The following is a 12,644-nucleotide window of genomic DNA, read 5'->3' as shown; positions in this document are numbered from 1 at the left end:
GTTGATTTCTCCCGTTCACGACTGCATTTTTTTTTGGTCTTTCGCGAGACAAAACCGGGGTCACGGGCGCCCACGAAAACGCATGAAATCTCGGATACGTTTTGGCAGCGAGGACGCACACCGGTAAATACAAACGTATGATACTTTACAGGGAATTGCTACAATGTGAGTCATTTTGTCGGTGTACAGAAAGAGAGCCAGTGACGCTCGCTTCAAACAACGCTAATGTGCACGACTCTCGGATATTTCATGTCAGCTACAAGGGGCGAGTCGTGCTTTTAATTTAGGGAGAAACTCAACTGTTCGGCTTTTTATTATTTCATTCTTTGTGTTTCTACGGGTGTGGCGTGTTTTTGTTTGTTTCAGTTAAACTGTGGTAAACACCTGCCCAGGTCATTATTCAAAGAAATATATTATATTATTATATATATATATTATTTGATTTTCTAACTAAGCAGGGTGTGACATACTTCATGGTTATATCACTATTATCGCTAAAAAAAAAAATATGGCAGCTGTTATAGCCCAATAATTGAAACGCGTGCAGGTCTGATAGTCGAAGGTTTCACGGTGTATTCTCCCCCCTCACACCTCTGCTCGCGTGTTTCTTTTCAGCTCTGACCATGAGGAGGCTCGTTTGGCTGTAACCCTGCCCAGACCTGGAGCTCTGCTGGTGGGCATGCTGCCGCTGTGAAGAAGAAGAAGAAGAAGAAGAAGAAGCCCGGTGGTGGTGGTGCCGTTTTTTCGGAGGAATATGCCTGCGGTCGGGGGCAAAGGGAGGAAGTGCCTGGACAACAACATGACTCTTTTCAACCAAGAAAATGTTGAGGAATTTTACGCATTTGGCGACGAGCTGGGGAGGTACGTTTTATTATCCATATTGTTATTCCTTACGCGAATTAACTTCCCCTTTTCCCCCCGTGGTGCGAGAAGGAGGGTGGAGGAAATATCTGATTCTCATCTCTAAATTCACATGATTATGTTATATTCTTCTATATTTAACGCCATCCATCCAAAGTGTTCATAATCTTACATTTTGCACGGCACGCTGCAGCCACAACTCTGCATACAGATGGGTTGCACACATAGTATGGCTGTGAGTAGTATCCCCCCCCCCCCCACACACACACACACACTGTGAGTACATCTTGATTAATGCAGCCCATAATGCATCGCTGTCAGAGTGATGGAGAGGTTAGCGTCTGTTACTGTAGCTGCCTCTTCCTGGAGATTTATTGCAGGACCGGTACCATTGTGCATCTTTTATAGGGAGTGGATTTACATCGTGGCCCAGCCGGCTTCAGCTCCATCCAGACTGCGTTTGGTCAAAGGTGAACGCTGCACAATGGGGATAAAGATGTGGCATGTAGACGGTGCTTTGGGGCCTTTCTGCTTAAATGACAAAAGCAGGGTGGTCATATTAAGAGCGATGGATGTCCCTGGTTTGCTGTCATGTAAAACCCACAGTGTTGAAACTGGTCCTGCCTTGTTTTCAGCTAAACTTCACCGCTGCCACTTGACATCAAAGTAAAGGCAGACGTAACAATAATACAATCATAATAAGCCGTGGTGCATCCATCCTCACAGTAGACCGCTTCTCAAACGAGTGTCACGAACATGGAAGTGGATCTGTGTGAGTTTCTGCTGATCAAAGGGACACACGTGTACTCCGTGTTGGTAATAATCAAACAATTGTTTTCCTGCTCTCCAGTTGCTCGTCTGGCTATTAGCGCTCAGAGAGGAGAGCTGAAGTTGCTTTAGCCGCTTCACTATGCTGCTTTGGTAATCGAGACGATTGGGGAGCTTTGTGTAATGGGATTGAATTTCTGGCTGGAGGTAAAGGGACGGCTCTGTGATTAGTCCGGGATCCATTCTCTGTTGTAGGCCGCTTCATAGCGTGACAGTCATGGACTCTGAGTGGTGAAATATGGCACACATTTGCTGTGTTTGTGATAAAGGCATCCTAGAGCTGGTATTTTGAGTGTGCTCTCATGGCAAACCGCCCAGATGGAGTATTACGCCGGTCTGTTTTTTGGACAGATTCCATTTATTTACAAGACAGAAGAATGATGTATGACTTGGCGGGAAATCAAACCTTCTGCACAACATGGAAAAATACATTCTGCCTACTCTATGATGGCCTGAATGTCAGTCAGTGGGAGGCATGTCTCCAGCTAGAAGACAGCATGCATGTTCTTAGCTTTCTCTGAGGGTAGCGAGATGACTTTTTTAGCATCCGACTTCATGTCCGACCATCCCCACTTCACGTCTCTCACAGTACGGCTGTACGCTCGTCTTAATCAGCAGGACTTAAGGCTTCTACTTACTTTTGGGTAACATTATAATGAGTGAAATGCAGCACAGTCCTCTAGAGGTGCAGAAGGCAACTCGGAGAACTGGAATTATTACAAGTGCAAAACAAACCGTCACTCGGGGAAATTGCAGCGTGATAGTTGTTGAGCCTCCAGGCGAGGCATCAAGTTGTCAAGTGAAGAGCTGCATTATAAAAAAACAACAAAGTGTGATAGTCCCAGGCAAATTCTCCCCTTTTTGAACTGTGTCCAAAACATGTCCAGTCCTCCTGTAATCCCAGCTGTGTTTCTAAAGGGCTTCCAGGTAGAAATTGCCACGGCTGCTGTTCTCCTCCCAACCCCTTTCTCTCTAATGAGCCAAGCGCTGACCGCATCTGTGCTCACTTGATCTCTCTCTCTCTCTAATTGCCTCACAGATTGGCAGAAAATTCTCACTTTAGGCTGCGGACCAGCGGGGAATCATTGAAGACCTCGCGGTAACCGCCGTCTCAAAGGATCTCCCGTTTGATACCTCCTCGAAACGATGCTCGAGTGAAGAGAAGCACCGTTGAGGCGTTTTTAAGGGTTTCGCAATGGTGGTTTGATGCCTGGCTGTTCAAGAGCAGGGATGAAAAACACATTATTAAGGTTTAGGGCCTCTTCAGATTGCTGTTGAGGAATAGCAGCACATTGAGGATAATGTATTTTTATCCTAACGGGCTCCCGTACCTAATATTCATTGTGTAGTTCAATCCATCGTGCTAAAGCTAGAAGAGTAGTTGATGGAGGTTTGCTGCTTTGCTCTGTTTTATATCGCTGTAAATTAAACCTCTTTGGGGTTGGTCAGACAAAAATAAGATGTTTGAAGAAGTCGCTCGGGAACGTTTTCTTCAAACTTTATGAACAAAACGATTAATCTGTCAATCAAGAAAATGCTCAGAAATTCCGTCATTCGTGAAAATAATCATCAGTTGCATCATCAACAGTAAATCCAGCAGATTTCATCATTATCGTTGCCGTTAGTGCGTTAAAAGCATCTTTTACGCCATCATTTGACAGAGACTCCAGAAACCCACACTAATTAAATCCTAATGTGGCGCAGCAGCTCTCGGGTGACTTTCTCCTGTTTGGAGACGGCGTGCAGCTTTTACAATCAAGAGAATTTTTCCATTGCTGTCGACAGAAGAGAAACCCCCGTCACGTCAGCAGCAGACGACACCGATATCTGATCTTCATACGAGGCCACTGGCCGTCTCGATCATTTAGGATTACCTCAGCTGGGTTCTTCTCCAGCAAAACACCCAAGTCTGCATTAAAAAAAACAACAACACATGCCGTTGGGTCATGTGAGTTGAGTTCTCCAGTTTCCATGTTGTCACTTGTTTGCAGACCGACTGACTCAGCTGAGTTGGAGAGAGACGGACAGGAACTGTAACGTAAACTGACTGGAATATATTTGTTTTTATGCCTTTCATCTGGGCCACAGGGCAGTTTTACGCTTTGCATATTTTTGCAGCGCTCTGTCCCTGTCATTAGTCTGCTTTAATCTGACCGCTGTGTGGCTCACTACCAGTCGACCCTCCTTTTGTGTCGTGTGTGTGTGTGTGTGTGTGTGTGTGTGTGGTGGCCAGCCAGCCATTCGTAGAGGAGGAGGGGTCGGCGTAATTCAGCAGGGATTCTGCAAATGAACAGCAAAAGCATTAAACTGGGACTACGTTCAGTTTATTCCTCTGAAAAAAGAATCGCCCCAAAGACTCATTTCCATGAATAGAAAGCAGGATTATAAGACATCCACATGGGCTCCGGTATTAAATGGGGATATAATTTGGAATTTCATTTTACTCCTAAAGAAATTGACCGTTAGAAACAAATCTACGCCGTCAAACTGTGACATCCTTTTTATTTTCTCCTAACACTCCAGCACCGGCTAATGCCATGCACGCACTGACCCAGCTACTGACCTACATTCACCCCCCCCCCCCACCCCCCCACCCTGGACTGTATTGGAGGGGCAGTCTGGGTAGCAGGAGTGTCCTTGATGAGGCCTGCCACACACACACACACACACACACACACACACACACACACACTAACCCAGCCCCCTCCACCCTAGGGAGTGACATGAATGCAGCGTTACCTCTTTTTTTTTTTTTGTCCTGAGTCTGTTTTATCAGATTCAAGCTATTCTATCGTTCACTACTAAAATCTTCTAATAACTGATGTTTATAACATTTATATTTGAGGTAGCTTGATAATGATAGACATCCAGAGTGATTCCATGTGATTTCATTGTGTCATAGTAGTTCCTGTTTTGACCCCCATTTAATTGAACTGGATGTAATCTGTGACGCGTCCACGGCAAAATGAAGCTGACAGGAGGCGATGAGCTTAGCATCTTTGCTGCGGTTTAGCAACGATCACAACAAAGTGTCTGCCCGATGTTGACGGTTGGCATCCGGCGTGGGGTAAAGACGTCGAATGCGTGTTATGGAAAGACCCCGTTGAAAACACTCGGCTCTTTGGCTGCTGTATTTACATTTCAGTCATTAGAATGACACACTTTCCTACAACACAGAGTGCAAAAAGCTTCAGTCTGCATTGCCAACATTATGCAGCAGCAGTGAGGAGTAGATGTGTCGGAGGGGCACGGTGACACTCCTGTGACTTCAAGATCATCGTGGAAGAGAGACGTACGAGAAGAAAGAAAGTAAATGACAGTTTACGGCGGAGGACGTGATGCTGAAGTAGAAGTACTGGCGGACAGTATTCCTGCAGGGTTCATGTTTAAAGTCAGACGTTCCGCCGCTTCTTGCTCTCTCGTGTCTCCAAGGCCAAACTGTGTCCGCCTTGAGCCTCGTGATCGTTTACAGTCACACTCCTCAGATTGCGGTCATCTCGCGACTCAAACTGAAATCGGACTCACTCGGAATGTCCTCGAGGAGCGTAATGAGTTATTTTCAATTAATCTCTGCAGTCAATGGAGGATAATTGGACCCCAGCCAACTGTGTTAACGGGTGAATGGCGTGTGTGTGTGTGTGTACACAACCCTTTGTGGTCAATTAGGAGAGCTCTGTGGGCAGTCGAGCGTGGAAACCGAGGGGCTATAATCGTCTGGGGGGGAGACAACTTTCCCCTTTTCTGTGTTTCATCCTCCTCGTATTACTTTCCCACTCTTGCTTACACTCCGTCACAGCCAGTGTTCCCCTTCAGTCAACGGCCATGAATCTGATGACTGTACAGAACTGTATGTTTGCATGGAGCCTTTCGGTCCCGGACTGTTGTATTACATTAAAAACATGTAAGTTTGTTCTGTAACACTGCTTCAGATGTGTGTTTTTTGGGGGGGGGGGGGGTCTATTCTCCTATCACACATGCTCGCCCACTTAAATCGAAGACATTTCTCTGGGAAGATGCAGCGCTCGATATCCGATTCTACTCTCTTGCAAACCTGAGGCAGTTCCAGTGATATGTCGCTGCAGTATTAATCCTGATCACATATCTTAAAGGCATATCGAATCCGTTCTAAACAAACACAGCGTGTGTTTTGCTGTTTTCCCTCATTGATTGGTCGCTCTCAAGTTTCCCATTCATCCGCTGTCTTTCTCTGGAACACATGGAAGGTGATGCTCTTTTGTTGTTTTTAGAAGCAGCAGCAGCTCGTTTGTAGGATGTTTGACGTGGACTGTACGTGTGTGTCTGTACGTAAATCAGAGAGTCCATGTTGGTTTTGTTTTGGGATGTTGTGGTTGTCCGTCAGCAGGCCAGTGAGTGCATGCAGGTAGATGACACGTCCTCCTGCTGCCCCACTGGTTGCCATGTCTTTGTTTGATTATTAACAAGGAAGGAACCACTACACATTTTCCACAGACGCATTTTTAAGTCCATGAATTTTGACAAACATTAATAGAAGTTTTGTTTTTCTTAATGCGTCTTAAAAACTATATTTTTCTACACTCGATTGATGACATGTTGTTTTTTGCGAGGGTATATTTGTACCCAAGATCATTTGAAGCACTATGAGCAGAATCTGGTCGGCCCCCAGAGGGATTAAAGATCATTGTCGAAGGCTTAAAGTATACTCAGCCACGCCTCAGAAAAGCCTTTTTTGGCTTTAAGTAGCCGGTAGCTTCTGCCCGCCTTTTGAAAATAATGTCATCAATGTTATGAAAACAAAGCATGTGGTGTGTTCAGCCAACTCAGCCAACTTGTACCTGCCTACCTAGGCAAATGACACCAGCTGGCACAAACATGCCACAGACTCTACTACGTACGGTGGAGGTAACAAACCGCAGAAATAAAGCTGATCATGGCCGCACCGTGTCCCCTTTTAATCGAGTTCCCGTCTGAATGAAGCGGTGAGGACGTGACATGAATATGCTCGCAGCACACGGACATATGCAGGTGGTTCATCGTGGTTGCTCTGAGCAGGAGTGAACACAAACAGAAGGGCTCAGCTTCCTCTTGTTGTTTGGGGCCTAGAGGTACGTCAGTCGGCTGAACAAGTGCACCATGGGAGTTTTATCCAGACCTGGTGTTCTGGTCCCCAGGGGGCAAAGGAATCTGTATTATCATTGATATGAATATAGATTTATTTTATCAGCCCAGAGTATAATTTTAAATGTGACGCTCGACACAAAAGCATACTGTTTGAATGTGAGAGGGTTCTCGCAACACAACAGACTGTCAAAGAGAGCATATAATAATAATAACAATAACAATAATATAGCTGTGTTTCCTCGAAGCTGCAACATTAGCTGAGCTGTCAATGGCTTCCCCGGTGCTGTTTCAGGATCTATACGCGCATGCTATGTGTAGACACAGAGGATGTGCTTATAATTGTATCATCGGCGTGATCAACACACTCTCATGCTGGCACCGCTTGGGCCCGCTTATGGAATTCAAAATGCCCGGCCACAGAGTTACGTCTGCCACCGGGTCTGCTTTCATCAGCCGTTAGTCTTATCTCTTCCTCTCACTCTGACTCATCATCAGGCAGTCTGCTTCAGTGGTGCTGCTTTATTTTCAAAAGCACTGAATGATGCTCTCATGCCTTTTATATAAACAGGCATGCAGCAGTGTTGGCACGCTTTGAAACCCAACGTTCTGCTCCTGTTAATTCTCACACAATTCGAGGCAAAACATTTTTTTCCCGTTGCTTGTTTCGAGGTGGATCTTTCTTGTCGCTCGGAGTTGCCTCGGCAATGTTCATACTCTCGCACGTCTGTTGTGTTTGGTTCACTCGAGGATCCTTTTCCTTGAAGATCAACCCCCCTTTGTGTTGCCCGTGATGCGTTTTGTGCTTCGAGATAATCAAAAGAAAGGGCAAGGGGGGTTTTCAAAACTTAATTAATGTCAACCAGGTCAGACTCCTTTTTAATCTCACAGTCATTACCCCCGAATCATGAAGCGCAGTCATCATTTAGCTGTTGAACGTCATCCCCGGCCTCCTTGTCGTTTAATAGATCGTCTCATATTAACAGAGAAAGTCTTTGCTTAACCTACAGAACCCGTCTGTGTGCCTGCTGACTTTCCCCGAGTCATGACGGAGTTAGCCACCTCCAAACATGCTGAATGTCAGTTTCTTATTGGGGCCTCTTGTTTTAAAGAGCGAGCACAAAATGAATGGGGGTGACGATGGATGGACCAGCTGAAATACCAGCAGCCCCCTCCTCACCTTCTGCCACCACCTCCTCGGTTGTCAGAACAACGGTCTTGCACTCCTCTCGATTTGCATGCACAGCCTGATATCAAGCTGCTTTCTGTTTGCGTCTCGGTCTTTCTCAGTCCTTCTGTTGAGCTACCGGAGCGCGCTAGTATCTGACAAAGACGGGTACCCCTAAGGTTCTCTCTCCAAATGCTTCTCCAACGGGACAGATTGAGTGCAAACCTGAAGGAATCATCACGTTGTTGTTGTGATAAGTAATGTACAATCCAGAGGAGTCAAGATGTGTGTTTAATGTTACTTATTGAGTGGGTTGAAACTCAAAATATTACAATTGAGGTCAAGAATCGTAACTAAAATTAGTGGTACTGACTGAAATGTTTCCATAATGCTCAGTGTAGACAACTGTCAAGTATTGAAAGTTGCCATTAAATGTCTTTATCAAATGTATACTCTGGTGTTGTTATAGTTTGATCAGATGCTTTTGCCAGTTTTAGTATTTTAGCCACACTGAAATACAATAATACAGTTTGTTGGTTCACCGACTATTTTGTTCCAGAATGAAATATCTCAACGACAATCGATTTGCAATGAAATTTGAATGAAGCATGAATGGTCCCCAGAGGATAAATCACTTTCGTGATCCCCTGACTTTTCCTCTTGCGGCATAATAATGTTGTTGTTGTTTTTTGAGTGACTATTGGATGGATTGTTCCGACATTTGGTTCACACAGTGATGTTATGATGATATGTAAAAACCTCGGTGCTCCTCTGACATTTTCTTTAGCGCCATCATCGGGTCAAAAAATGTAATTTGTCCACTCCTTTGACCGACTGTATTACCTACAAAACCAATGACATTCCCATCAGCCTCAGATCATTTACAGATAATAGACCAAAAGCTGACTAAAAATGGTGAACATGGTAAACATTTCACCTGCTAATCATCCACATGTTAGCATTTTGAGCTTGTTAGCGTGCTGACGCAAGCATTTTGCTCATAGCATTGCATCGGCTAACTCTTAGTCTTGTTATATGTCGGCAAAGGCAATTTAACATTTGAGAATGTTTGTTTCTTTTGTTCAAAGAAAAGCATTTACAAGTTTCTCAATGTAAGATAATCACGTTGGTATTAGTAGAGATTTTTGAAAATTGTCAAACAATACGCCGGCTATATTAGAATGATATTGACCTGGACATCGGCCGGATAGGTTACTACATGATGAACATTACATTTGTCCACATTAGTCGTTCTAAAACTAGCACAGAGGCGATTCACATCAAGGTACCGGGATGATTATCTTCATATCCATATCCTGAGACGAATGTCTGTAATGAAACATACCTCATCAAATCCTAGGAGATCATTATACTCGTGTTCAGGGTTTGAGGAATCTATTCAGGAGTTCTTCACAGTGAGTTTGGGAGCCGTGGTGGAGATCACAACAGCTCTGAAGATGGTAGAAGAAACCTTTCGCCTCTCTTTACCTCTAAGCACAATGTGTCCATTGTTGGCGCTGCCTTAAAACCTTGGTGCTGGGGGAGGTGAATGACATTCCTCCTGTGACATGTTGAATGGCTTTTTCACCGTAGCGACTAGACGAGGGCAAACACGGCCTGCCTCTCATTTCACTTTCTGTCAGTAATCTGTCAGTCGGCGCTGTCGCTTATAGCTTTTGAACCTGCGACTGTGACTCCTCCCCTTCCTGAGGTCACGTTTAGCTGCTAAATGGCACTGAGTCGGGGAAAAAAGTCTAGACACCTGTAGAGAGATCTCAAGTCATAGGAAGTCCGCGCCATGTTGGAGGGCTTGACAACGTTAATGACTCAGCCATTCAATATTTCTTCCTTTTGAAAGGGCGGCAATGGACGAGGAACGTTATCGATACGATATCTCCTGATTTCACGACAGAAACCTGAATAAGGTGGCAGCTGGCTGGAGGGAGATCACCTAAAATGTTTCCTCCCTGCTGTTGGCTATTTTGCAAGTAATTTCCAGTAAATATCACAATATTAAAAGTCTGTTTTCTGTTTTTTGAAAGACCAAACGTCCGGAAGACAGCAGCTGCTACTCACCCATGTTTTTAATGGTTACGTCTGATCTCTGATTTCTGAAAGAATTCAAAAAGCCATCTGCTGCGGTCGGCTTGTTTATAGTATTGCAATATTGCGGTTATTGCGACAGACTAGTGTCTGTCAGTCGACTGTCTGTTTACCAGCAACAACAGTGGCGCTGGTATTGTTTTCACCTTGTTGGTGTGTGTGTGTGTGTGTGTCATCATGGGACTATGTGGCCTGGAGACACCTACTATATCAGGAACTACCACAGAGGCAGTTTTGAGTGCTTTACTCTGTGTACTGTATTGCCTGTGGACAGATTTTGTAACAGCGATAGCGTCACGCACTTTACGGGTGTGCAGTTGAGGTCAAAATGAAGGCAGAGTAAGAATACAGGCGTGGTCTGAGGAAGGACTCCAGAAGTAGAGGGGTAGGAAGTGAGGAAGGTGCCATTGGGCCCCCCATGCGTCACGCCCCCTGCCCTGATGATCTCTAGTTTCTGGAATGGGATTGGCTGTCTGTGCTCTGCTTGTGGGTTCCCTGTCAACTCATTCTTAATATTGTAGAAGTATATGGCTGTTAAACAGGAGCTGCGGTCTTCCTGTGGGGCTCAAACATGGCTTGGCATTAGTGATATTAACTTACTTGAATTGGGTCTGGGGGTCAGAAAAATAACCTTCATCAGGACATCCTGACAAACTCCATATCTGTACACAAACACGCTGGTTAAGCCCGCCCAGGATTATCTACCACGCTCTTCCTTCCTTTCCTTTCCCTCCGACCAGCGCTGGGTTCCTCTGCTCAAGTCTTCCGAGTCCTGTTGCCGTGGTTACCCTTCCGCCGTACACAATGCCGTGGCGGTTGCGTAATGTTGTTGTTTTTTTCCGCCCGGTGCAGTTTGTGGCCCACACACTACAGCCGAGTGGGCAGGGAGCACTCGGAGCCGCCCTCCCACACTGCGCTCCATGCCAATGAAAAGCTGGGCCTCACCGGGGGGTTCTCACACTGGAGCGCACGTCGGTCAGCAGAGAGCCGCAGAGCCTGTGGTCCAACGCTGCAAACACAACGGCCTTTTGGCCTCTCTGTCGCTGGTTAGTTTGATATTCCTGTCTGAGTCTGGTGGGACTCTGAAACTGACCAAAACTAATGTGAAACACGTATGAAACTGACGCGCAAACAGTCTTCTCCGGCAGTGTGGAGTCACATTCAGGACTCATTTGTTTTTGTCTCTGCTGCACCATGAACCCGTTAAAGTGCACAAGAAGACGTCACTGCATACACGTGTTCTTGTTCTCGGTGAGTTTGTTTCTGCAGTTGGACAGATGTTTGTGAAGTTTTCATTTGGGAAGATCGCAACTTGTTGTTAGCATGGATCAATAGCTATTATAGAAAGATCAATACCAAAATAAAGATGGAAATGTTGCACTTATAGAGATAATGTATTCATTATTTACCATGTAAACTCCATCAGAGGTTTCAGTGTACTATAGAGCTAAAGATGGCTATGAAAGCTAGGCAAGCGATATTCAGTATTCATCATTATTATGATGTTTTGACAGTTTTTCATGTAATCTTTCTCTGGTTGCAGCTTCTTTTACGTCATTCTACATCAAATATCTCAGGGTTTGGACTGTTGGTTTGACAAAAACAAGATATTTGAAGACGTCACCTTGGACTCCGGCATCTTTTCACTGTTTTATCAACAAAACCGTTAATTGATGCAACAAAGAGTCTGCAGGTGAATCCACAATTATGGTTACCTGAAGCACGAGTATAATGGCACCCTAATGGTTTACGGTTTTGTTTGATTGCATGTTTTAAGTTATTATTTTTCCTTTCTTCGTTAGAGTGAAGAGCGTGACGGTTGACGAGGGGTCTCCAGCTAGAATGGCAGCAGGGATGTTGTGTTTATGTGGTGTTCCTCTTCACCATTCGGTTGTTGGTTTAACATTAGAACGGTACAGTGGTGAACTCATTGGTCTTCTTATACTTCTGTCGATCAAATATTAGAAAATATTTGAAAAATACACCTGTAACAATCTCCCAAAGTGACTTCTTCAAAGTGCTTGTTTTGTCCGACTAACAGTACAAAAACCCATTCACTGTCTTAACAGCACAGCGGTTTTGGTATGTTAGGAATTTGAAAAAACGCCGCCCTCGCTGCTTCGTAGAGCACAGAATGTGAGCTATCGCAGGTCACTCAATTAGATTTTGTCAGCAGTATGTAGTTTCTGTTCTGTTTTTTATCTGCCCTTGTCATCTACACTTACCATTTCCTTTAGCACATGAACACCCAAGACGTGTCGCCTGTAGAGGAAGTGCTCAGAGCTTTGGACCGACGGGGTGAATTTGGGCAGTGACAGAGGAGGGTGTGCGGTGCCCTCTGGCTTTATTCATCCCCCACGAGCCAAAGACAAAGTAATTAACTGGAGAAGCAGAACTGTAATTGTAGTGACCGGGCAAAAACAAAGATTGTTGGTTTATCTCTTTTCATGTGAAGATGTGGAATTGGAAAATACACAATACCCAAATTCTCACGGGGCTCTACGGTCGGAAAAAATGGTTAAACTGAGGCGGGTTAGTAAGACAAACGGCGAATAATAAGCTGAGCCTTTTCCCACTTTCACAGTCT

General features: G+C 44.9%; 1 protein-coding gene across 3 annotated transcripts in view; it reads left to right on the top strand.

Annotated features, from left to right (window-relative positions):
• Positions 1-12,644, top strand: part of dapk1 (death-associated protein kinase 1) — a 65,564-nt gene continuing 52,920 nt past the window's right edge. Inside the window, exons 1-2 of one of the 3 annotated variants that reach the window (XM_079270500.1) lie at positions 1-135; positions 616-861. In XM_079270500.1, the coding sequence (XP_079126626.1) occupies positions 755-861 (107 nt within the window). In that variant the 5' untranslated portion in view covers positions 1-135; positions 616-754. Of the gene's footprint in view, positions 166-615; positions 862-12,644 lie in introns of all 3 variants that reach the window. The other 2 variants (XM_079270501.1, XM_079270499.1) reach the window with 2 other exon arrangements.

The sequence above is a fragment of the Melanostigma gelatinosum genome (genome assembly GCF_949748355.1).
Source record: "Melanostigma gelatinosum genome assembly, chromosome: 6".
Lineage (NCBI taxonomy): Eukaryota > Metazoa > Chordata > Actinopteri > Perciformes > Zoarcidae > Melanostigma > Melanostigma gelatinosum.
The sequence above is the reverse complement of the archived record's forward strand: the minus strand, read 5'-3'. Positions and strand labels throughout refer to the sequence as shown.